Source organism: Terrapene carolina, unplaced genomic scaffold (genome assembly GCF_002925995.2).
Source record: "Terrapene carolina triunguis isolate 2854851 unplaced genomic scaffold, T_m_triunguis-2.0 Scaffold436, whole genome shotgun sequence".
NCBI classification, from domain to species: domain Eukaryota; kingdom Metazoa; phylum Chordata; order Testudines; family Emydidae; genus Terrapene; species Terrapene triunguis.
This window is the reverse complement of record NW_020664787.1, coordinates 300,828-322,629: the sequence shown is the minus strand read 5'-3', so window position 1 is coordinate 322,629 and position 21,802 is coordinate 300,828. Positions and strand designations below refer to the sequence as shown.

The 21,802-nt window shown below is 43.2% G+C and overlaps 1 protein-coding gene across 2 annotated transcripts in view; it reads right to left on the bottom strand.

The window, feature by feature from the left end:
- Nucleotides 1-17,302, bottom strand: part of TSPAN5 (tetraspanin 5) — a 116,597-nt gene extending 99,295 nt beyond the window's left edge. The window contains exon 1 of one of the 2 annotated variants that reach the window (XM_024212830.2): nt 16,867-17,302. In XM_024212830.2, coding sequence (XP_024068598.1) covers nt 16,867-16,947 — 81 coding nt within the window. In that variant the 5' untranslated portion in view covers nt 16,948-17,302. The remainder of the gene's footprint in view (nt 1-16,866) is intronic. The other variant, XM_024212831.2, reaches the window with a different exon arrangement.
- Between the last annotated feature and the right edge of the window lie 4,500 nt (nt 17,303-21,802).

The window sequence follows — 21,802 nt, the reverse complement described above, 5'->3', positions numbered from 1 at the left end:
GCCCCACCCCCCACCCCTGGAGCACTGTTTTACCGCGTTATATCCGAATTCATGTTATATGGGGTCACGTTATATCGGGGTAGAGGCGTATTATCGTGTCTCACTGATTATGATCGTTCCACCAAAGTTCTGTGATCCCTATTATATCAATATTTTCTTTTAATACCAGGCACTCAGGTTCACTCTTCTTACCATTTAAACTTCTCGCATTTGTGTACAAGCACTTACAGAATTTGTCAATGCTTAGTTGTCTGCCTTCATGTGAAGTAAGTAAATGGGACTCATTTTCATTGAACTCTTTCCCTTCAGTTCCTACCCATACTTTATCAGCGTCTACCCTGCCCTCTTTACTAGGATATAGAGTATCCCCCATAAGAAATCATCCCCAAGTAATGTCTCTTTCCACACCTGTCGGCTTTCCCCCAGCCCTTAGTTTAAAAACTCCTGTACAACCTTTTTAATTTTACATGCCAGCAATCAGGTTCCCTTTTAGTTTAGGTAGATCCATCCTTCCTGCATAAGCTCATCATTTTCTCAGTTCCTAATAAACCTAAATCCCTCCTCTCAACACTATCATCTCATCCACACATTGAGACCCTGAAGTTCTGCCTAACTGGCCCCGAGCATGGGGCTGGAAGCATTTCAGAGAATGCTACCATGGAGGTCCCGGACTTCAATCCCTTACCTAGCAGCCTAAATTTGGCCTCCATGACCTCTCGCCGATCCTTCCCTATGTCACTGGTACCAACATGTACCATGACCACCGGCTCCTCCCCAGCACTGCATATAAGTCTGTCTAGAGGTCTCGAGAAGTCTGCAACCTTCGCACCAGACAGGCAAGTCACCACGGGGTTCTCCCAGTCATCGCAAACCCATCTATCTATATTTCTAATAATCAAACCCCCCATTACTATTGCCTGACTTTTCCCAATAATAGCGGTCCCCTCCCCTGGAAAGGTATCCTCAGTGGGAGAGGATACCATGACATCATATGGAAGGAGGGTTCCAACTATGGGATCGTTTCCCTTAACTCAACTTGGATGTTCTCCTTCCCCCTAGACTTTCATCTTCCTCAATAGCACAGAAGCTGTCAAACTGCGGGTGGAACCACTTCACTGTGTCCCAGAAAATCTCATCTAGGTACCTTCTCTGTCTCCCTTACATCCTCCAGCTCAGCCACTCGGGTCTCAGGTGCCCATACTCAATATCTAAGGGCCATGAGCTGACTGCACTGAATGCACACATATACCACCTGCCCATACGCCAGGTAATCATACATGCTGGATTCAATACAACAAACTAGATAGCCCTCACTCTGCTGCTGGACTTCTGCCTGCATTATTTTTATTCTTGCAGGGCTCTGTTTATTCTTTGGGTGGGGAAAGTGGGTTTTATTTGCGGGGGGCGGAAGTGGGGTTATTGGTCAAAGTTTAGAGAATGTTTATTAGGTTTATCAGGCTCTCACGCTGCCTCTCTAAACTCCCTCATAAAACTCCCTTGTTTCCTAGTTCCTCCGGTCACCTGGAGCTGTCTTTTCAAACCCCTTTTCTCCCTGAGTTAGCCCCACCCCCTGGTCATAGGACTCTAAATGGATTAGGGATCGAAGGATGGCAGGCTAGAGCCTCATTAGGAAGCTCTCAGCCTTGCCTAGTAGGCCACCAGGCTCATCACATAGCCCCCCAAACAGACCACACTACACCTCTACCCCGATATAACGTGACCCGATATAACATGGTAAAGCAGCACTCCGGGGGGGGCGGGGCTGAGCGCTCCGGCGGATCAAAGCAAGTTCGATATAACGCGGTTTCACCTATAACGCGGTAAGATTTTTTGGTTCCCGAGGACAGCGTTATATCGGGGTAGAGGTGCATAAACTTCAGTCAAGCAGGCACACAGTAAGCACGCAAGTACACAAACTAACAACTCACCCCAAGGGTCACAGTCGCTCCTCCTTCCCCTGGAGAACTCCCTTGCAAAACTCTCCTGTTTGCTGCTCCTGTTCCATTTAAAGATTATCTATTTCTTTCGTGACTACAGCACTGCTGCTTAGCATAATATAAATTAGTTGCAGCTGTTAAGAGAATTTGCTCATTTTCTCTGAAGATGGTCTGCATTTCCAAGCCAAAATACTGAGCAGCTTTTAAAAAGGCAAAATTAACAGTTCTTCAATGAAAGTTTACATTTCTTAAAAGCCTTGAAGGCAAAAAAAAAAAAAACAAAAAAAAAAATTACCTCTCAGTATTATCAGATTATAACCACACACACTTACAACTTGTTACTGAAAACTGCTGTAAGAGCACTACAACCAGGAGGTAGTATGAGTGCACTAGTTGGTTTAATGCAAGTTTCAGTCAAGTTCTTCAGTTAAAATACAGTTCCAGGAATGTAAATCCATATCCATTCCAAGCCCTCCAGTTCACTTGTTAAGTATAAACTGATTTATGGATTTGATTTTCATACATAACTTCTATTATACTTTGTTTACTGAAATATACTTATGGGTTGTGCTAGCTTACTGAATAAAACACTATGTCAGTTGTAATGGAATGTACTGTGTGTGAAGGCCATTATCTTTAACCCAAGATACTGTTAAAGTTCAGAAGCAATTAATAAAACGTGGTGATTTTTTATGTGGCTTATGGTAGACCACATAAGAAGAGGTATTTACCAGATAAGAATTAATAGTGTTCATGTCGTGAAGATTTATCAAAACATTTGACTATCTCATAGAATTTATCCAAGTCAGTGCCTGGCAGAGGCAGGACTCAGCACTCAGCAGTAATACAATGTTATGAATGGCTGATTATAAAATGCTGGCATTTTCCAGATTGCTGGCCAAATTGGTGCTGAGGCGGCACATGTACATTTATACAGATGAACTAGGGGTTTTGTCATGGCTTTTCATACACCCCACACTAAAAAAGAAAAAGAATGTAATCACATTATATATAGGCTCTAGTGGATTAACTCTGTATGCACTGACTACTGTATTCTCTCAGTGCCAGATGCATTAGATGCACATGATGCTGCTACAACTTAGAGGAGAGACTTTGCCTCCATTGAACAAAAACATTTAAATATATTTATTTCTTATCCCAAGAAATGAAAAAGGGAAAAGTGGGAAAATAAGAACATTGTGCAGTCCACTTTTTCTCCGCAAGAGCTTGTCAGCTGCATCTACACATCCTTCTCCTCCATATCAGCTCTTAGCTACTAAGGCACGCTGAAAGTAATGGCTCTGGCTCTTCTGAAGTCTTTTCACATCTTTTTTACATTGGTTTTTAACCAAGGGCCTGATTATACAGCTGCTGCACCAAGCAACTCCCTTCAAAGTCAATGGGAGCTGCTCACATGAAGAGGCTGCATAACGAGGCCCCAAACACTACCAACTCTGAAGCAGTCTTTGTGCTGCCTATGCTAAATGGAGGAACTCTATAGCAGCAGGGCATTTGATGTGAGGCAGCTATGTATAGGGCTCATTTAAAATTAATATTACTCTGAGGGGAGAGGGAGGAGGAGGAGGAAGGAGTTTAATTGATCTTGGGCAAGTGTATTATTATTTAGAACCCTCGATGTGTTTGACAGTTTGATTTTTGTGAGTTTTGAGATGCCTTTTGTGCGCGTTTGTTTAGTTTTCAGTTTTTACATAAAAGAAGCTCTACAGACAAACGGCATATCAGAGCACACTCTATGGGCCACTACAGTACCAGCAACTGGATATAATCACGCACGTTACACTGGGAGGCAGGAACAAAAAACAAAGCTCATTTGCTGTAGCCAAGCATCACTTATTTTGAGTTTCAGAAACGGTCTCCCTAAAAATAAGGTACCTCGTGCTCTTAGGATGAGAAGCATTGAACTCCACTCCCCTGCCATTCCTCAAGGAAAGGCTTATGCCCTTCTTCTCACCACCTACCCACAGCACTCAATATACAAGCCCAAGCCCACCCTTCCTAGAGTGGGGACTGACTAAATCCTTCCGACACAGCAACTTTTCCAGATAGCTCAGACCAAGGGCCAAATTCCACTCACAAGAACAGGCTTTGACACCAAGGGATTGGTTCTCATTTACAGTACAACCAGTTTACATCACTCGGCGTAAATGTAATATACCCCCACTTTAAGGCCCCTTTACACTGGCAGAGTGGGGTAAAAGCAGCTTTAGTGTAATTGAGAATTTGGCCCCCAAGACTCCAAAGCATCAGACTGGAAAAAATAATAAGCAGCAATTGTCTCCCAGGCTCTAACTCTCACCTGAGGAGACATGCCATGAGTAGAAAGAAAAGCCCTCCTGACAACTCCCACTTTAAGCACTGGCGGTTTCCCACACCGAGCTCCGAAAGTGCACAGCAGAAGCACTCTCCTCCATGCCCGGTGGTCTGCTACCACACTACAACCCCTGGAACACCACTAAATACATAAAGAATCAGAACAACTCTTTCCAGTTGAAACCTGTTCAAGAACAGGTTCTGATGTAGAGAATGCCTAATCACTGTAGCAACTTATTTATAAACCTAAACACGAAGAAACTACCTACAGTGAGTGGTAGGGTTTTTTTTTTCAACTCTTGATGGGTGCACTAGAGGAAGATACATAAGTCTAAAGAGTGGAAGAGGCTATGCTTCTTCTCCTATGGCTTCCCTCTGCATTGAGTGAGTAGAACAAACAAGTATCAGAGGGGTAGCCGTGTTAGTCTGAATCTGTAAAAAGCAACAGAGGATCCTGTGGCACCTTTAACAGAAGGATTAGGAAGCATTGGATTTCCATTGCCCAGCAGCCCCGGTCTCTTCAGAACCCTGTGGGTCTCAGAAGCTGCTCCTGCACTAAACTCCTTGTCCAGGGCCAAACCGATGGGACCCAGACTCATCCCCCCCCACACACACACACACACACAAGCCTCCCCCCATCTGCCCTACCAACTCAGCCCCCTCCGTAGGTGAGGGCCCTGGAACTCACTGGTCACATGGGAATTTCCCCTTTCTTCCCCCTCATGGGCTCTGAACTCTGCACCACCTGGGTCCTCCGCTTTCCCCTGCACCGAGGGGGCCACTCACAGGACATGACTCTCTGAAGAGAAGCACAGCAAAAGGTGCGTGAACCTCTGATGTAAGTATTCTCCTCCCTTTCACCCTCAACTTGTCACCTAGATGGAGCGAACAGCAGCCTGTGGTGGGTTAGCATTTGTGGGCTGGGTGGAAGAAGAGGGTCTTTACAGGGGATTTGAATAAAAAGAGGATTGAAGCCAGGATTGAATATGTTTTTCATGCTTTGGCCAAGTGAGCAGGAGGATGGGGTAAGAAAGAGCATGGATAAAGGCAGAAGATGGGAGCAGAGGAGGACATGCTGAAGAGAGAAATACAATAAGGAGATCTGAGATGTCAGCCAGTGGGCTTGTGCAGTGACTTAAAATTCAAGAGAAGGAGACTGAACGCAACCTGTTGGGCAAGAAGGAGCCAGTAGAGAAGTTCAATAAGGTACCTATGTTCAGATGGATGGGTGAGGAAAATTATTTTAGCACCTGAATTTTGGACAGACTGGAAGGGAGTGATATACTGATAGGTATCAAGGAGCTCAAGAGGAGGAAGTTGAAGTAAGCAAGGTAGGAAATGACCTGGATATAGAAATATATTTCTTTTCAGTCATCGGCACACAAAGAAATAGGTCAGTTGACCTAGCAGCTAAAGAATGGGTAATTTTTCAGAGTTGAGGGAACTCAGACAAATTTGTAAAGATTTGGTCTAACTTTTTAAATATCTTGATTAATTCCTAGCAGATGGAAACTGAGATGTCACTCTCCTTTCCCAGCCCTGTCCCCTCTTCCTTCCTTTCCTTCCCCTCACTTCCCATTCCTTTGCTTTTTGTTCTTTTGTCTTCTTTTCTGTTCTCCCCTTATTTTTGGAAGGGAAAAAAATGAAGGAAGGAAGCAGCATGACTTTATAACACCCTGAATGTATGTGGAGAAAGAGCCAAAGCCCAGTGTGCAGGAAGGATGGGGGGTGACATGTCATGACACTGAGTAAAACTGGCATACTACATCCTGTATTAGTGACCAATTACTGCAAAAACATTTTCCCTTCTACCTAAAAGCCTTTATCTGGCTGTATTTTAATGCAGAAAGTGATACCATTCCTTAGAGAACTGCATTTCTAATTTTGTAAAGAAATGATTTTCTTCTTTTACAGTAAATGTTACAGGCCTGATTCTGATCTCACACCAGCGTAACTAATGACTTCAGTGGACTTAGTCACTCCTGATTTACATTGGTGTAAGTCAGGTCAACATCTACTTGGAGTGCATAATGACTGATGCCCTAGAAGATCACATATGCACAGTCAGCACTGGGGGGCAAACAATCTCAAATCTTCGGTTCGCTGATGACATTGGTGGCCTGGCAGGCAGCGAAGATGAACTTGCCAATCTTGTGAAATGATTGGATGAAACCTCTGCAAAATATGGCATGGAAATCAGTGCAGAGAAAATCAAGCTGATAAACAAAGGTGATGGGATCAGTTCACATATCACTGTCAGTGGACAAGAGCTGGAGACAAGTATTTGGGGGCAATCATCACTGATGAAGGATCCAAGGCAGAAATTCAGGCAAGAACTGCGCAAACAGCAGCAGCAGTGGCAAAGCTAAAGCCAGTTTGGGGGAATAAGAGCATCTCCCTGGAATCCAAACTGAAACTGCTGCACACATTGGTCATCTCCATTTTTCTGTATGCGTGTGAGACATGGACCCTTACGGCAGAACATGAACGGAAAATACAGGTAGTAGAGATGAGATGCTTCTGTAAAATCCTGGGCATCTCCTACTTCGACCACGTCACTAATGAAGAGGTCCATAACATCACCCAATGCGCTGGGTCATCTGAAGACCTCCTGACGACCGTGAAGAAGCACAAGCTGAAATGGTACGGCTATGTAACAAGATCATCTGGCCTATCCAAGATCATCCTCCAAGGGACAGTACAGGGGAAGGAAGAAGAGGTAGACAGAAGAAGAGATGGATTGACAACATAAAAGAGTGGACAGGAATGGACTTTGTGGAGACTCAAGCACTGACACACAATCATCAGGGGTGGAGACAATTAGTTGATTGCTCAATGAGGTTATGGGAGTGATGATCATGATGAAGAAGTCAGGTCAGAGTCAGGCCCTATTGATACAGACAATTTCCATGTAATTTTATTTTTGGCACAAAGGGAAGAGGCTTTCCAATTTTGAAAACTGGTTTCCTACGTTGAACAGATTCTTGGTTACATTTCCTACTTACTTTGCCATTCTAGGATAGGCCAGATACAATCAACATCTGGAATCAATCTAGCAGGCCTTCCTTCCTTCCGTACTGTTCTAGTTGGCAAGCATGCCTTTGTGCCTGCATGACAGCCCAACCCTCTTCCACCAGCATCCTCTAAGACAGCCAAAAATAATGTTAATCACATATATTCACATGACATTTCAAAGAGTACATGTATCTATTGGGGGGCAATGGAAGGGTTATTTGTTTTCACAAAAGGCAGTCTGACAACATATGCACCATGTGATATAACAAAACCCCTACCAGAGAAGATGCAGGATATTTTTTTGAGCTTGGTGTCCCTAGTTTTTCAGAGGAAGAACATTTATTACACATAAGTAGGGATCCTGTGGTAGTGGAATAGAACATTCAGAGGAAGGAGAATGCAGTTATGGAGAACACACACTTGACAGGACCCACACACACAGTGAACAACATGTATGTGGAGAGAGGAAGGTACCCATCCTTAGCAGTGTGGAGAGGAGCTTTGACGTGGGCTGTGACCAACAGATCTGATACTACGTGAATCCTCTAGCCAAGATACCTCCTTCTTTGCGGCTGTCTTTGCTGGTGCTCCACTGCTTGGAAGGAGGAGTCCCTCCCTCCTGGCCCATGCCAAGAACCCCTGCACAAAGATTGCTTCTTTGAGCTCTGTGAGGGAGGGTAGATTTGCCCTGAGTTAAATAGGCTATGTAAGTCCACAGTATTTTTATTAATGTCCAAATCTTGGTCCCCAGCCTCTCTGCAGGTACTGTGTGATGGGTGGGGAGTATCCAGGATGTTAAGAAACTGCACAAGGGGACTTTAATTTTATCTAAGCATTCATACTATGCTCATCAATTTAATACTGACAGTGCTGATCAGTGGACCCAGGCCAAATGCGTCCACTGACCCCCAAAATCCCACAACAAAGGGAAAGCTGTGACACAAACAGAACACCCAACTCCCCAAGGACAGAGTAAGCCCAACTTTAAGGCTGGAGAGAAGAGTTTGTTCCAGTTAGAATCCTCATGTACTTTTTTTTTGGGGGTGGGGTGGGGAGGGGAAGTGCATCTTTTTACTTGGGCTTGATCAAGAGGGACTAGGATTTGGCTCATTAGCACCATGTTCTGGAAGACGAAGGTATGGGGATAACAATTTCTATACACCCCTTCTACTTGCAGTGCTAACCCACCTCACTCCAACCACCTTTCTTTGATTTTTTTGCTCAAGTGGACATTCCATGGAAGGGTCTCATCACCGGCTGCTTGTTCAACTTTTTTTTTATTGAGTGAGAGTGTAACAAAAAGCAATAAAAGAGCTTTTCCCTAAAATAAATGCCTAGGATTCAACATGAATACACTCACTGCAGAATCACAGAGCGCAAACTGTGTGGAACAAGTGCACAAGAACGGGTCTCCATTGTATTTCTTGGCCCTGCTACTGAAAAAAGACACCACACATCTCGAACTTTGCTTGAAGTGGTTTTCAATATTATTTGATGTTAAGGAGTCTTCAGTGGGAGCAAGGGGATTTTCAAATCCCTGGAAGAGGCATATTGATTCTTCCCAGTTGTGTGAAATTGACAATGCATTAATAAGATACTCTCTCTGTGTGTACTGAAATACATGTTCTAAATCAGGGATCTCAAACTCAAATCACCACAAGGGCCACATGAGGACTAGTACATTGGCCCAAGGGCCGCATCACTGAAACTTTTTCATACAACGATACAAAAGTATAGTCAAAAATGAAAAAAAAGAAGAGTAATATAGTATGCTATTAAAAGTCAACGTATTCACTTTTTTAAAACTGTAATGCGAAGAGGGGTTTTAATAAAATATAAACACCTGTAACTGTTCCTTATGTGGTCAGTAACACTGATGATGATCTACACTAACAGTCTATCAACATAGCTGTAATGGCAGCAACTTTTTAAAGTAACTATTCGTACAAAATACATTGCCACTTTTAACAAACATTCTTCCCAACTACTCACAGCAAAGAATCATTCATGCTGAACTTCATACTTCAGACTGCTCATCTAGTCCATGAGGCCCTGCCCCTACCCTGCCTCTTCCCACCCCTTTTCTGCCCCCATTCCAACCTCTTCCCCAAAGTCCCCACCCCAACTCCGCCCCCTCCTTGCCCCTATTCCAACCCCTTCCCCAAATCCCGGCCCTGCCTCTTCTCCACCTCCTCCCCTGAGCGCGCCACGTCCCCGCTCCTCCCCTCTCCCTCCTGGAAAGTCCTAAGCGCCGCAAAACAGCTGTTTGGCAGTGGGAAGTGCTGGGAGGTAGGCAGAGGAGCGGGGACGTGGCGCGCTGGGGGAGGAAGGAGGGGGGATAGGGGGTGAGGGGAGCTTGGCTGCCAGTGGAGTCGGCACCTATGGCGGGCCACAGGAAATAACTCCACGGGCCGCGTGTTTGAGACCCCTGTTCTAAATGCTGTCCAGAGAAAAGTGATTGGAAAGTTGAAATATTATCTGCAGAACCTATGATGTGAAAATTGGTGTCCTTTAAACAAACAAACAAAAGTTACCTAGCTGTCACTCATCTCATTTATTTTTATACCCCAGTGGCACAGAGACTGCAGATGCTCAGCACCTTTGAAAGTCAAGACATAAGTGAGTTATTCAAGGTCACGCTCAATCAGAGCCAAAGAGCCTGTTAGTCCCAGGTTTTATCCCCTGGGCAACATTTCACGTAGGGACATTTTTAATATAAGCCAAGAAAAGAGATGGGATTACTGAGCAATTCTGTATATTTTATAAAACCAACTAACTTAACTGGGCACTGATGCAGCAATGGGATCTATCCTCAGACTCCTACACCTGTGCAAAGTCCCAGTGAAGTCACTGGACTCCATACAGGCATACAGGTCTAGACAGGCAGATCCTTTTGCAGGTTCAGGGCAGATATCAGCAAACCTGACTCTGAAAATGGGGATTTTCAAACTTGTAGAATAGACCTATGTAGACCAATAGAAGAGAAATGATTATGTCTCAAGCCAACAAAGAACAGGCTTTCTGCTGTCTATGGTGTAGAACAATAATGGAACTGAATACAGTGCAGTTAATTACTAAGAAAGGATAATATTACTCTGTTAAAGGGGGGGCAGGAATTAAACAAGTTATGTGGGCAAAGCACTTTTCTTTTTTAAAGCAGAACCTGATGGGAAGGAAGAGAAGCTGGTACAACAGGATTTAGCCATGATTCAAGATACAAAAAAACACTGTTTGACTAAGAAAAATTATAAGATTTTTAAAATGTACTGCTGTATTGGCAGGCACTTCAAGAGTTAATACCGAGGGTCACTTCTGGATCATTGCTAATAAAGCTCTGTTACCACATGTGCCTTTCAGCTCCTTGTTCCTGCCTACACCATAACAAAACCCATTACAGTTCTATTGACAGGCAAACACCCATTTATATGAGAAGTACACTGCATATTTTAGGCAATCAGAGTATAAAAGCAGATTCTACCCTACAGCACTATATTGTTATTCTAAAGCTGGAATCTTCTACCTGGCAGAATTAGGTTTCAAAGTTTTTTGGGGGCAAATTATTTTTATTTTATTTTTTTCAGTTTTAGTTGGAGACAAAAAACATTACACTTAAATGCTTGAGGCAAATCTTCCTGTTTTATTGGTATTAGGTAACTGAATACGGATTATTAAACATGGCTAGATTTAATGTTTATTAACACACCAGCTGCTCCTTCCAGGTTTATAGAAGTTGTAATCTCGGTGCCAAATATAATTTATAAGACATTTTCAGCAAGAGGCAGCTTGTTGTCACCCCTTTCTTCTCCCTCTTTCCCCCCCAATTCCTTTAAAGCCACGAGTCTACAAACAAATGCACCAATGCAGACCCTTACATAAAAAGAGACTCCTATTTAAGGCAATGGGATTCTGCATGGATAAACATGAGGGTCTAGAGCAGTGATCTATTTCTAGGATCAGTGCCTAACACAGTTAAAAAAAAAAAATTCTACAAAATTTTATTGTGTGTTTTTCACTGACTGCAAGCTCAGGTTTCCTATCACCTATCAACCATTTACTACTAATGTCTTATAGAGTTTAAGAAAAGAATAATCCAAAGGTGCTGATTATATTTCAGCAGTAGTATTATTTAAGGCCCTAGATCCGCAGAGTCTTCCACTCACAAAGAACAAATATTTGATTTTTGGTTTAAAACATATTAAGAAGAAAAATATTAGTACTTCAAGGAAAGTTCCTTCTCTTCCACCTTGCATTCTCCTAGTCCCAAAACAGAAAGCGTCTACTAGGTAATAGTAATTTTCTAATTAGACTTCATGGTTGGAGGATTATTTTTTTAAATGGCTTTCTTGGATTTCCACTTGAAAAATATTTGTTTCCTTCCACTACCCTGCCATATATTCGCTTTCTCTATGTGCCCGTGCATACAACGTGCAAATATGTATGTATGTATACCCATATACACAAATATGCTCTCTCTTGCTCAATTTGAGTTGTGTGCTTTGTCCAAATGAGCTGTTTTAGAATGTGGACATATTTTCTAGTTTAAAACGTTTGTTACTACAAAAGTAGATTGGATTTTTTTGGGGGCAGTGGGGAAGAAGCTCATGACAATTTGTCTAGTACATCAATATGCATTCACCAATTTTCAGAGTTACAAAGCAGTCATTACATATATTTTCCAAGACAAGCTTTTTTCTATTTCTGGGATCCATTATGAAATATTCTCCAATGTACTGTGGAAGCAGAGAACTCTGTTTTTCTCCAACAGTACCAAAATGACTGAATTAACAACAGAAGAAAATGGATTGAATCTAGAGTGGAAGCGGTGGGCAGAGAGGGGGGGAAGCATCCTGACCATCTATTTTTGTCCTGAAATGCATTCATCCTTAACTGGATGGTTATCTTCCTAGAGTACTGTCTATGGATAAAACATTACAGAAGCTGTTTAAAGATCATGCTAAAACAATCTCTCATTAAAATTTTTGTTTTATGGAGGAGAGAAAAATTGTATTTCCAAATTTCATTTTTCAATTTCTGAAAACACAGTGTAATGGGGAAATGATTCTATGTCACCTTGAGAACACGCTATCAATTATCTACAGAATTCAAGCGAGCAGTCAATTACTTGTTCCTCACATGTCAATGCACCTTTCAACTCTTTTCTTATAGGACACTTACATCAACATATTTAGCTTTCTTTTTACTATCTTCCTGTAATTCAGAAGACAATTTAGACTCCCATATGGTTACTATCAAAACTAACAGATGCCTAGCAAATTAAAACACAAATTATGACTTCTAATATGCTGATGTATCATCATCCCACTACATCTTGCAATTTACTATGAATCATAAGAAAAAAAATAGGCTTCTGTCTGATGTGCTAAAGTTCTCTGTACCTCCCTTCTCTATTAGTTTCGAGTCAATGGAATTAGAGTATGGTCCAAATTCTGCCTTGAGACATACATACATGCAGTTTCCATTGATTGCAACAAAGGACAGAATGTGGCCTTAATTTACTTGGAAATAAGGCAACAGCTTAAAACTAATTTGCAGAGGGGAAAGCCAGTCTTGTGCCTTTTTGGCTTCATTCTGACATATAAAGAAGGCCTGAACGTTTTTGGTAATTAAAAAAATAAATAGAAGCTATTTTTCTTCCCTTTTGATTTTTGTTAGGAATTCAGGTTCTTCATAGGCTGGAAGACACTGGTTTTGTCTAGACTAGGATTTAAAGGTTTTTAGAATGTGATCGGTAACATACATTCTAGAAGTGTAGTGCAGAAACGGCAGAGCATGTCTTAACACACACTAAACTGATCAAGTTAAAGCCTGGGGCAGTGCTTTAGTCAACAAGGGCCTGGAAAGGGAAAGCTGAGCAACAGATAGTCAGACTAAAGATCCCTTTCCCGTATTTAAATCTTTGTTTTGTTTGGTTTATATTTTGTTTCAGTGTTCAAGTAATGTTTTGGAGAAAGGACATTTGTTAGTGTTAAACATCCCTGCTTCTATTAAGGTGTTGCAAGCTCACATAATAACTTATCCAAGACTTCAAAGTCTTGTTTTGCTGAAGGATTACTCCGGCATTCCCAATACCTGAGATAAGACACGAGGGGGGGACTTTATTTATACATCATAAAGCATGCTCCTTCATCCCCTCCTACCCCCAGCCCAAAAGGGGGGCAGGAAACAATCCTGAATTTTATAAAATCCTTTGCAGGTCACCTCTAGCATATTAAATGTAATGTCTTTAACTCTGGGTTTTCAAAAAAATGTAACCTAAAATTACAAATGTATCTAAAGTTGTGATTTATAATGCATGTACAAACAGGGCAACATTCTGTTGTTACCAACCCACCCCTCCCCAATGCAGCTCTACTGAAGTAAGTGTCGTTGGATGAAGATAACCGAGTGCAGAATTTGGGCCATGTTATCCGAGGCACTAAAAGATTAAGAGGTGTCTCCTGAAGGGCACAATTCTGCCTTCAAATAAAGAGATGCAGCTTCCACTAACTGGGTACAAATCTGTTGTTGCTGTTGGGTTCTGGTTTGTTTGGGTTGGGTTGTTTTTTTTCCCATGTAAAAACACAAAGCTAAACAAAAGGAATTAGATTATTTTGTCTTCATTCCAAACATTAAAAGGTGTGAAGTTATGTACATTTTGTTCTATATTGTAAAGTAAAGATGGTATGTGTCTTTAGATTATGTGCCAATATCCCAACAGTAATTAAAATACCTATACAACATTTCTCTGTTGAAGGTTCCATCACTTTTCATTGTTCGAAATGGTGCTGCTCCTAACTCACTTCACTCCGTTTTCACTCTGCTATTTTATGATGCAGAAATGGAAGATTTACGGTTTTTCTTCATTTTTTTTAAAACTGTTGATACAAACAGCACATCCTAGGTCTTTGCTAGATGTTTCTGGAAAGGTACTACACACTTTTGAAGGGTTTATGCAAGATGTTTGAAAGAGAATGTTTTACACAATAACATTCTCAGTAAAAGATCTGAGCTTTCTTAAAACAACTAATGGTGCAGTTTTCCTCAATTACTGCTCTCCTTGCATAGGCAACTGAAATTATTTTTTCTTTTACATGAGTTCTGGCTCAGCTGAGTGACTGAACACTGAGCAAGTTGCTAACAAGTCAAGAAAACTACATTAAGCATACTCTGGAAGATGACTGCTTATTATTTGGAACTGTGGTACATGTCGCCTCTCCTCACAAAAAGCCAGTACTGTTTTGAGGAAGTAACTAAGACAATAAAAACACATAACACCTCTGTAGATGAAACACGCTGTATATCTCAAAGGGCTTTGTAAAGGAGGGCAAGTATCATGAACCGCATTTTGCAAATAGGGAAATTCAGATATCTAGGCCACACAACAAGCCAACAGCAGAGTTGGGAATAAGCTCAAGTCTCCTGATTCCCAGTCCAGCAGCCGCCTCTCCACTGCACCATACTGCCCAAGGAGCTTCCCTCAGAAATCTGGGATCCACCAATTCAACTGTAACACATGGAACTCTGCTATTCATTTTGATAGCTAAACTGAGTGAGCCTCAGCCAACCAACATGAAAGTAGTAAATAATTTGTTAGCCTCCTGTGTCCTTTTCATGCAAAGATATAAGCCTACATAAGAAAAAGACACTAATCCAACTGCCATTGTCCACATACTTAGGGCTAGACTACACTACCCGCCCGGATCGGCGGGTAGAAATCGATCTCTCGGGGATCGATTTATCGCGTTTCATCTAGACGGATAAATCGATCCATGAATCGACGCGTGTACTCCCACCTCGTCAGGAGGAGTAAGCGCCGTCGATGGGGGAGCTGCAGCGGTCGATTTGCCGCCGTCCTCACAGTGGGGTAAGTCGAAAAGGATACGTCGAATTCAGCTTAGCGTAGCAGAATTTGCATATCTTAAATCGATCCCCCCCAGTGTAGACCTAGCCTCAGTATTTATAGGACAAGGCAAGCACAGTTAAATAGGGAGAAGAATAGTATCTCATTCGTTGAAAATGACTGGTTGGCCAAGAAACACACCACACTTATTCTATATATAATTTATTAGGGTATCAAAATAATCCTTCCCCCCCCTTGATCCTGAGGGCCACTGGAATGGTACACAAGTATTCTGCAAGTGCTTCTGTTTTTTGCTGGAAAACATCTGTGCTCACTGCATCACACATGTAAAGAAATTAAACACACACACCTTTAAAACTGGAGCAAACAAAACAACTGATATGGCTGTTGAAAGAGTACCATGTATGATAGGAGGTAAGTAAACATTAATATAAAATGAGTGTTTAAACTATTTTAAGATTATGTTGAAAAAATAAATCGAGTTTCTTTTTTTGTTGTTTTTGTTCAAAATAACCACTTTAAAAAACTATGACAGTCTTCCAGAGATCTTTACCAGGGCCACCATCTTTACATTCTAGGAAAAGAGACACCACATCATCACTAAACACTTGTTATCACCTGGTCCTTATCTATTTTTTCCATGGATGCTGAAGGTAATCAGTACTGGTGGTGAGATGAGACGGGAAAAATAACTGTTTTCCCATCTGTAATAATGGAGTTCAGAATCTTTTGTTGCCAACCTTTAAATTCCAAAGACCTGCATTCTAAGTCTGTGTTTACACATGCTTTCACAGTCCCCCCAGCACACCTACAGCATCTCTTTTTAATAAGTCTGTCTTCATAGATTCATAGATTCTAGGACTGGAAGGGACTTTATAAATACAAGAGCCCTCCTCCTGCTATAATAAACGATATATACATGGATGAGGCCATATTTTAGTGTTTCCAATAACGTATAAACCCATCCGCTGTATTGACCCTGACTTTGTAGATTATGCATCATGTTACATGTGTGTCTCATTCAAAACGGGCATGTGAAAAACGTACTAGAAATATTACTATATGCAGGTTACACTCTAATATACGGCTCTGACTACTCCATACACAACGCTACAGATGGTGTCACAGGATACGGTGCAACCAAGACAAGACCAGCAACACAGCCGCTGTCAAGCAAATGCTCAACCAAACCATTGTAAGAGCCTGGGCTTCAGGGGAGGGAAACACAGTTTCCTCCCCCTCCCGTTATTATTAAACAACAATATCTAATCACAACAAACCCCCTGCATATCCATACGAGTCACTGTGTAACCATCCTCACAAACTGCATTGCTCCTAGAACTTGATCTGCATGTATTATTGTAATGTCCCCGAGGAAAATCGTAGATCAACCCATTCTCCAGGCCTGGGTGTCTCGTCAATTCTCTACTTCTCCCATGACAAAGGGGGAGGGGAGGGACACTCTTCACACCTACAACAAAAGCAATTAAGAGGGAGGAGGGAAGAGGGAGAAAGCTTTGTTTCAAGATGCAGAGAATCCGACATGCGAACCTGTATGATCGGGGGGAGGGGGCGGAATGGATGTGGCTTATCTGGGAGACTGGGGAGGAGGATGAACATACACGCTCCACATATAGGCTGGCACACACCTCTCTCGTGTTGTATTTTTCACACACTCCTGACTGTCCGGTGGCACCACAGCAATAAAACCGCGGCACTTACCCAGAAAATGACATTGAAGCCAAAGATAAAATATTTGATACAGCAGCTGACTTCGGGCCCTTTGTAATGCTTCCCGGACATCCTCTGGGCTCATGAAGACGTGGTACTGCAGCCAGAGTGGAAGCAAACAGAGCGGGTTTGGTAGCACTGAAGCCAGGCGAGCAGCAGGGCTGGCTGGGGAGGGGAGATTAGCGGCTGCAGCAGGGGCAGGCTTAGCGGCGGCTCGGCTCAGAGATGCATGGAGCGGGCGCCGAGTCCCGGGGATGGCCGGCGAGCAGCTCCCACCGCCTCTCACACATCGAGGAGGCCCCGCCGGCGAGTCCCGCGGCTGCTGCTGGGGAGAGAGGCGCTGCCCAGCCAGATGCTGCCAGCACCGGACCGTCCCCGCTGGAGCAGCGAGACGCTCAAGCCCCTTGGCCACACTGCGCCTTCCTGCTGCCGGCCTCCCCCGCGCTGTGAGCCCGCCCCCCGCTTCCACCGGGCCGCCTCCGGAGCGCGGCGGGCGGAGCCGCGCACACATTGCAGGGCGGGGGCGAGGCAAGAGGCTGGGGGCGCTGGCTCCTTGCAGCCTCAGCGGGCGGAGGCGAGACTGGGCTTGCGCCAGAGGAGCTGGAGCAGCCCGTTAGTGCGCTGTCCCCTGGCCCCCCTGCTTGTCGGGCCCTGATCCTGCCCTCAGGCTGAACGCCCATGGGGGCTGCAGGAGTGGCCACTTCAGCCCCTTGAGTTTTAGGTTTTTCTTGAAATGGCTTCTCCAGCTGGCACTAAATAACCCAACCCTTGGGGAGCGGGAACCCCAGCCTGCTCCTGTGCCACTTTGCCTGCAGCTATGGATGCGCAGGAGAGGAGGGGGCTGTCCTAGGCCATGTCTAAATTACAGCATCGTGTCGAGAAGAGACTCCTGCCTGGGTGGGGAGAGCCGCTTTCTTAGCAGTCTGGAATATTAAATAGCTTTGAAGGTGATCCAAAATAATGATGCCACCTTGGGATCTTGTTCACGGCAAGCAAGTCCAAGCTGTCATCAATCACAAGTCATCCCTTTCCCTAAAGCATGAGATTGGCTTAAAAAATTGTAAAAATGTGTGTGGGTTGTTTTTTTGGGGGGGGAGGACTTCAGTTGTTTGTTTTTGAGCCTTTAGGGAGAAGCTACCCCCTCTGTAAAGTGTGAGTGATCATTACAGGTTTAAAATTCAAACTATATTCCACTTGTAAAAATGTAGATATGTAGAAATATAGATAGTTGGGTTTGTGCTGCAGAGGAGCCAGTAGTTATGGTACATGTAGGTACCAATAACATAGGGGAAGGTAGGAGAGAGGTTCTACAGGCCAAATTGAGGCAAGTAGGTAAAAGATTGAAGTCCAGGACCTCCAGGGTAGCATTCTCTGAAATGTTTCCATATCCACACTCAGGGCCAGTTAGACAGGCAGAACTGAATGGTTTCAATCGCTGGATGAAGTGACTGTGTTTAGAGGAGGGATTTAGGTTTGTTTGGAATCGGGACACCTTTTGGGAAAGGAAGAGCCTATACAAGGAAGATGGGCTCCACCTAAACTAAAACAAAACCAGATTGCTGGCTGTAGGAATGTGTTGTTCCCGAATCGTATGCCCACGAGAACGGCAAACTGTTCCCTTGGCAACGAGGCAGGAGTGACCTTGTCCCAGTGTCTGTATTTGGGAAACTTATTGGCAACCTGACATCACCCTTGCAGCTGGTGTTCACGTGCACAAGAGATGGGTTTGCTATCTTATGTAATTGTACACTGCATGTCTTCTTCATGCACAAAAATGTAACCACTAAGAAGAGTTGTAAACAAAGTAAGGAGAAGAATAAAAACCCCAGGAAAAGTTTTCCTGGGAGGCTTTTTGCAGGAAGCTTGTAAAGCTCTCTAGCTACCACAAACCTGGTGTTCTATTTCCTTTCCTGTGTCGTCGCCACAGCTGGCATGTAAAATTAAAAAGGCTGTAGAGGATTTTTTAATCTAAGAGCTGGGGGAAAGCCACTAGGTACAGAGAAGCACACTGTTCGGTCAGAGACATCCCTTACGGGAGGATTCATTAAAGGGTATACTCTATATCCTAATAAAGAGGAGAGGATAAAAGTTGATAAATTACAAGTAGGAACTGAAGAGAAACAGTCCCATTCAATTACATCACATGAAGGCAGAGAACTAAATATTGACAAATTTTATAAGTGCTTGTACACAAATGCAAGAAGTCTAAATACAAAGAAGGTGAAATAGAGTGTCTGGTATTACATCAATATTCTCTTTTAACAGGTATCAGAGACACTCAGTGGAACAATAATAATCAATAAGACACAGTAATGCCAGGGTATGAAATATATAGGAATGACAGAGTAGGTCACATTGGTGCGGGAGTGACACTCTATGTGAAAAAAGTATACAGTCAAATATAGTAGATATCTTACATGAAATCAAACAGCATCTCTGTGCATAGAAATTCCATATATAGTAGTAGGAATATTATTACCAACCACCTGACCAGGATGGTGACAGAAATTGTGAAATGCTCAAGGCTCAGAAAGAAGAAAACCCAATAACTATGGGGGATTTCAACTATCCCCATATTGACTGACAGCATGTCACCTCAGGATGGAATGCAGAGATAAAATTTCTAGACACCATTAATGACTACTTCTTAGAGCAGCTAGTCCTGGAACCCACAAGGAAATTCTCAGAAATTTAGTCCTAAGTGGAACACAGGATCTGGTCCAAGAGGTGAATATAGCTGAACTGCTTGGTAATAGCAACCATGATGTAATTAAATTTAACATCATTGTAGGAGGGAAAATACCAAAGAAACCCGCCACAGTAGCAATTAACTTCAAAAAGGGACACTACACAATAATGAGGAGGCTAGTTAAATGGAAATTAAAAGGAACAGTCACAAGAATAAAATGCCTGCAAGCGGCATGGAAACTTTTTAAAAACACCATAATAGAGACTCAAACTATATGTAAAACCCTCCGGTACCAAGAAACAAACAGTAAGAGGAGCAAAAAAATACCACCATGGCTAAACAACAGAGTAAAAGAGGTGGTCAGAGACAAAAAGACATCTTTTAAAATTTGAAAGTCAAATCCTACTGAGAAAATAGAAAGGAGCATAAACTCTGGCATGTTAGGTATAAAACTGTAATTAACCAGGACAAAAAAGAATGTGAAGAACAACTAGGAAAAGACACAAAAACTAACAGCAAAACAATTTTTTAAGCAGCAGAAGCAAGAAACCTGCCAAACAGTCAGTGGGGCTACTGAACGATAGAGGTGCTAAAGGAGCACCAAAGGAAAACAAGGCCATTGCAGAGAAGCTAAATTAATTCTTTGCATTGGTTTTCACTGCAGAGGATGTGACAGAGATTCCCACATCCGAGTCATTCTTTTTAGGTGACAAATCTGAGGAACTGTCCCAGATTGAGGTGTCAGCAGGGGAGGTTTTGAAACAAATTGATAAATTAAACAGTAATAAGTCACCTAAGAATTCTGAAGGAACTCAGATATGAAATTGCAGAACTCCTAACTTGGTATGTAACCTACCACTTAAATCAGCCTCTGTACTAGGTGACTGGCGGATAGCTAATGTGACACCAATTTTTTAAAAAGTCTCCAGAGGCAATCCTGGCAATTACAGGCCAGTAATCCTAACTTGAGTACCAGATAACTTGGTTGAAACTATAGTAAAGAACAGAATGATCCGATACATAAATAAACATACTTTGCTGAGGAAGAGTCAACATGGCTTTTGTAAAGGGAAATCATATCTCACCAATCTATTAGAATTCTTTGAGGGGGTCAACAAACATATAGACAAGGCTAATCCCAGTGGATATAGTGTACTTGGATTTTCATAAAGCCTTTGACAAGGTCCCTCACCAAAGTCTCTTATGAAAACTAAGTAATCATGGGATAAGCGGGACCATCCTCCTCTCATGGATCAGTAACTGGTGAAAAGATAATAAACAAAGGGTAGGAATAAATGGAGGGGTAAATAGCACCTCCCAAGGATCTGTTCTGAGACCAGTGCTGTTCAACATATTCGGGGATCACCAAACAGAGGGGATTACTGTTCCCTTACAAAACTTCCCCTATTTCAACCAGGTGACCATGAATGATATCCCTCTCCTGAGGCTGACACAGAAAGATAAAGAGCGAATGTTGCATGAATGCGACCAAAACCCAGGACCATTCGCTGCCATGCTTTGTGCTGCAATGATTCCAGACCACTTGCTACTGGCTTGGTGTGGTAAAGTGTCCTACTGTGGAGGACGAAATAAGGCAATCCTCCCCAGAAATCTTCTGCAAAGGCTTTCAGAGTACCGTCTGGGAGAGCTTCAAGGAGATGTCCCTGGAGGTTTCCCGCTCCATCCCCAGACACGTTAACAGACTTTTCTAGTAGCTGTACTGGCCGCGAATGCATCCCAATTGTTCAGGGCAAATCAAACATTAAAACACAATTGCTTTTAACCCCTGTAGAATCGTTACAAATGTGCATTCACCAGAGGTGCCTTCTCCGCCTTCAGGGTCTGGGAACAATAGGCCCTGAGAGGGTATTGGCTCCAGGGTGAGGAAAAGGTCCTGGCTGCCGGGGAGAACGGATTCTCCGCTTGCCTGCTGCGCATTCTCCTCCTCCTCCACAAAATCCTGATCCGTGTTGTGTGAGGCTGCCACCTTGCAGGTGTTCACGGAGAGTGTTGGGGTACTGGTAGGTCCCCCCCTACAATGGCATGCTGCTGATCATAGAAGCGGCATGTCTGGGGCTCTGCCCCGAAGTGACCGGTTGCCTCCTTTGTCTTTTGATAGGCTTGCCTGAGCTCCTTAATTTTCACGTGGCACTGCTGTGCATCCCTCGGCGGCAATTCGGCGGCAGGTCCTTCGCTCCAAGAGGGACTGAGGGACCTGCCGCCGAATTGCCGCCGAAG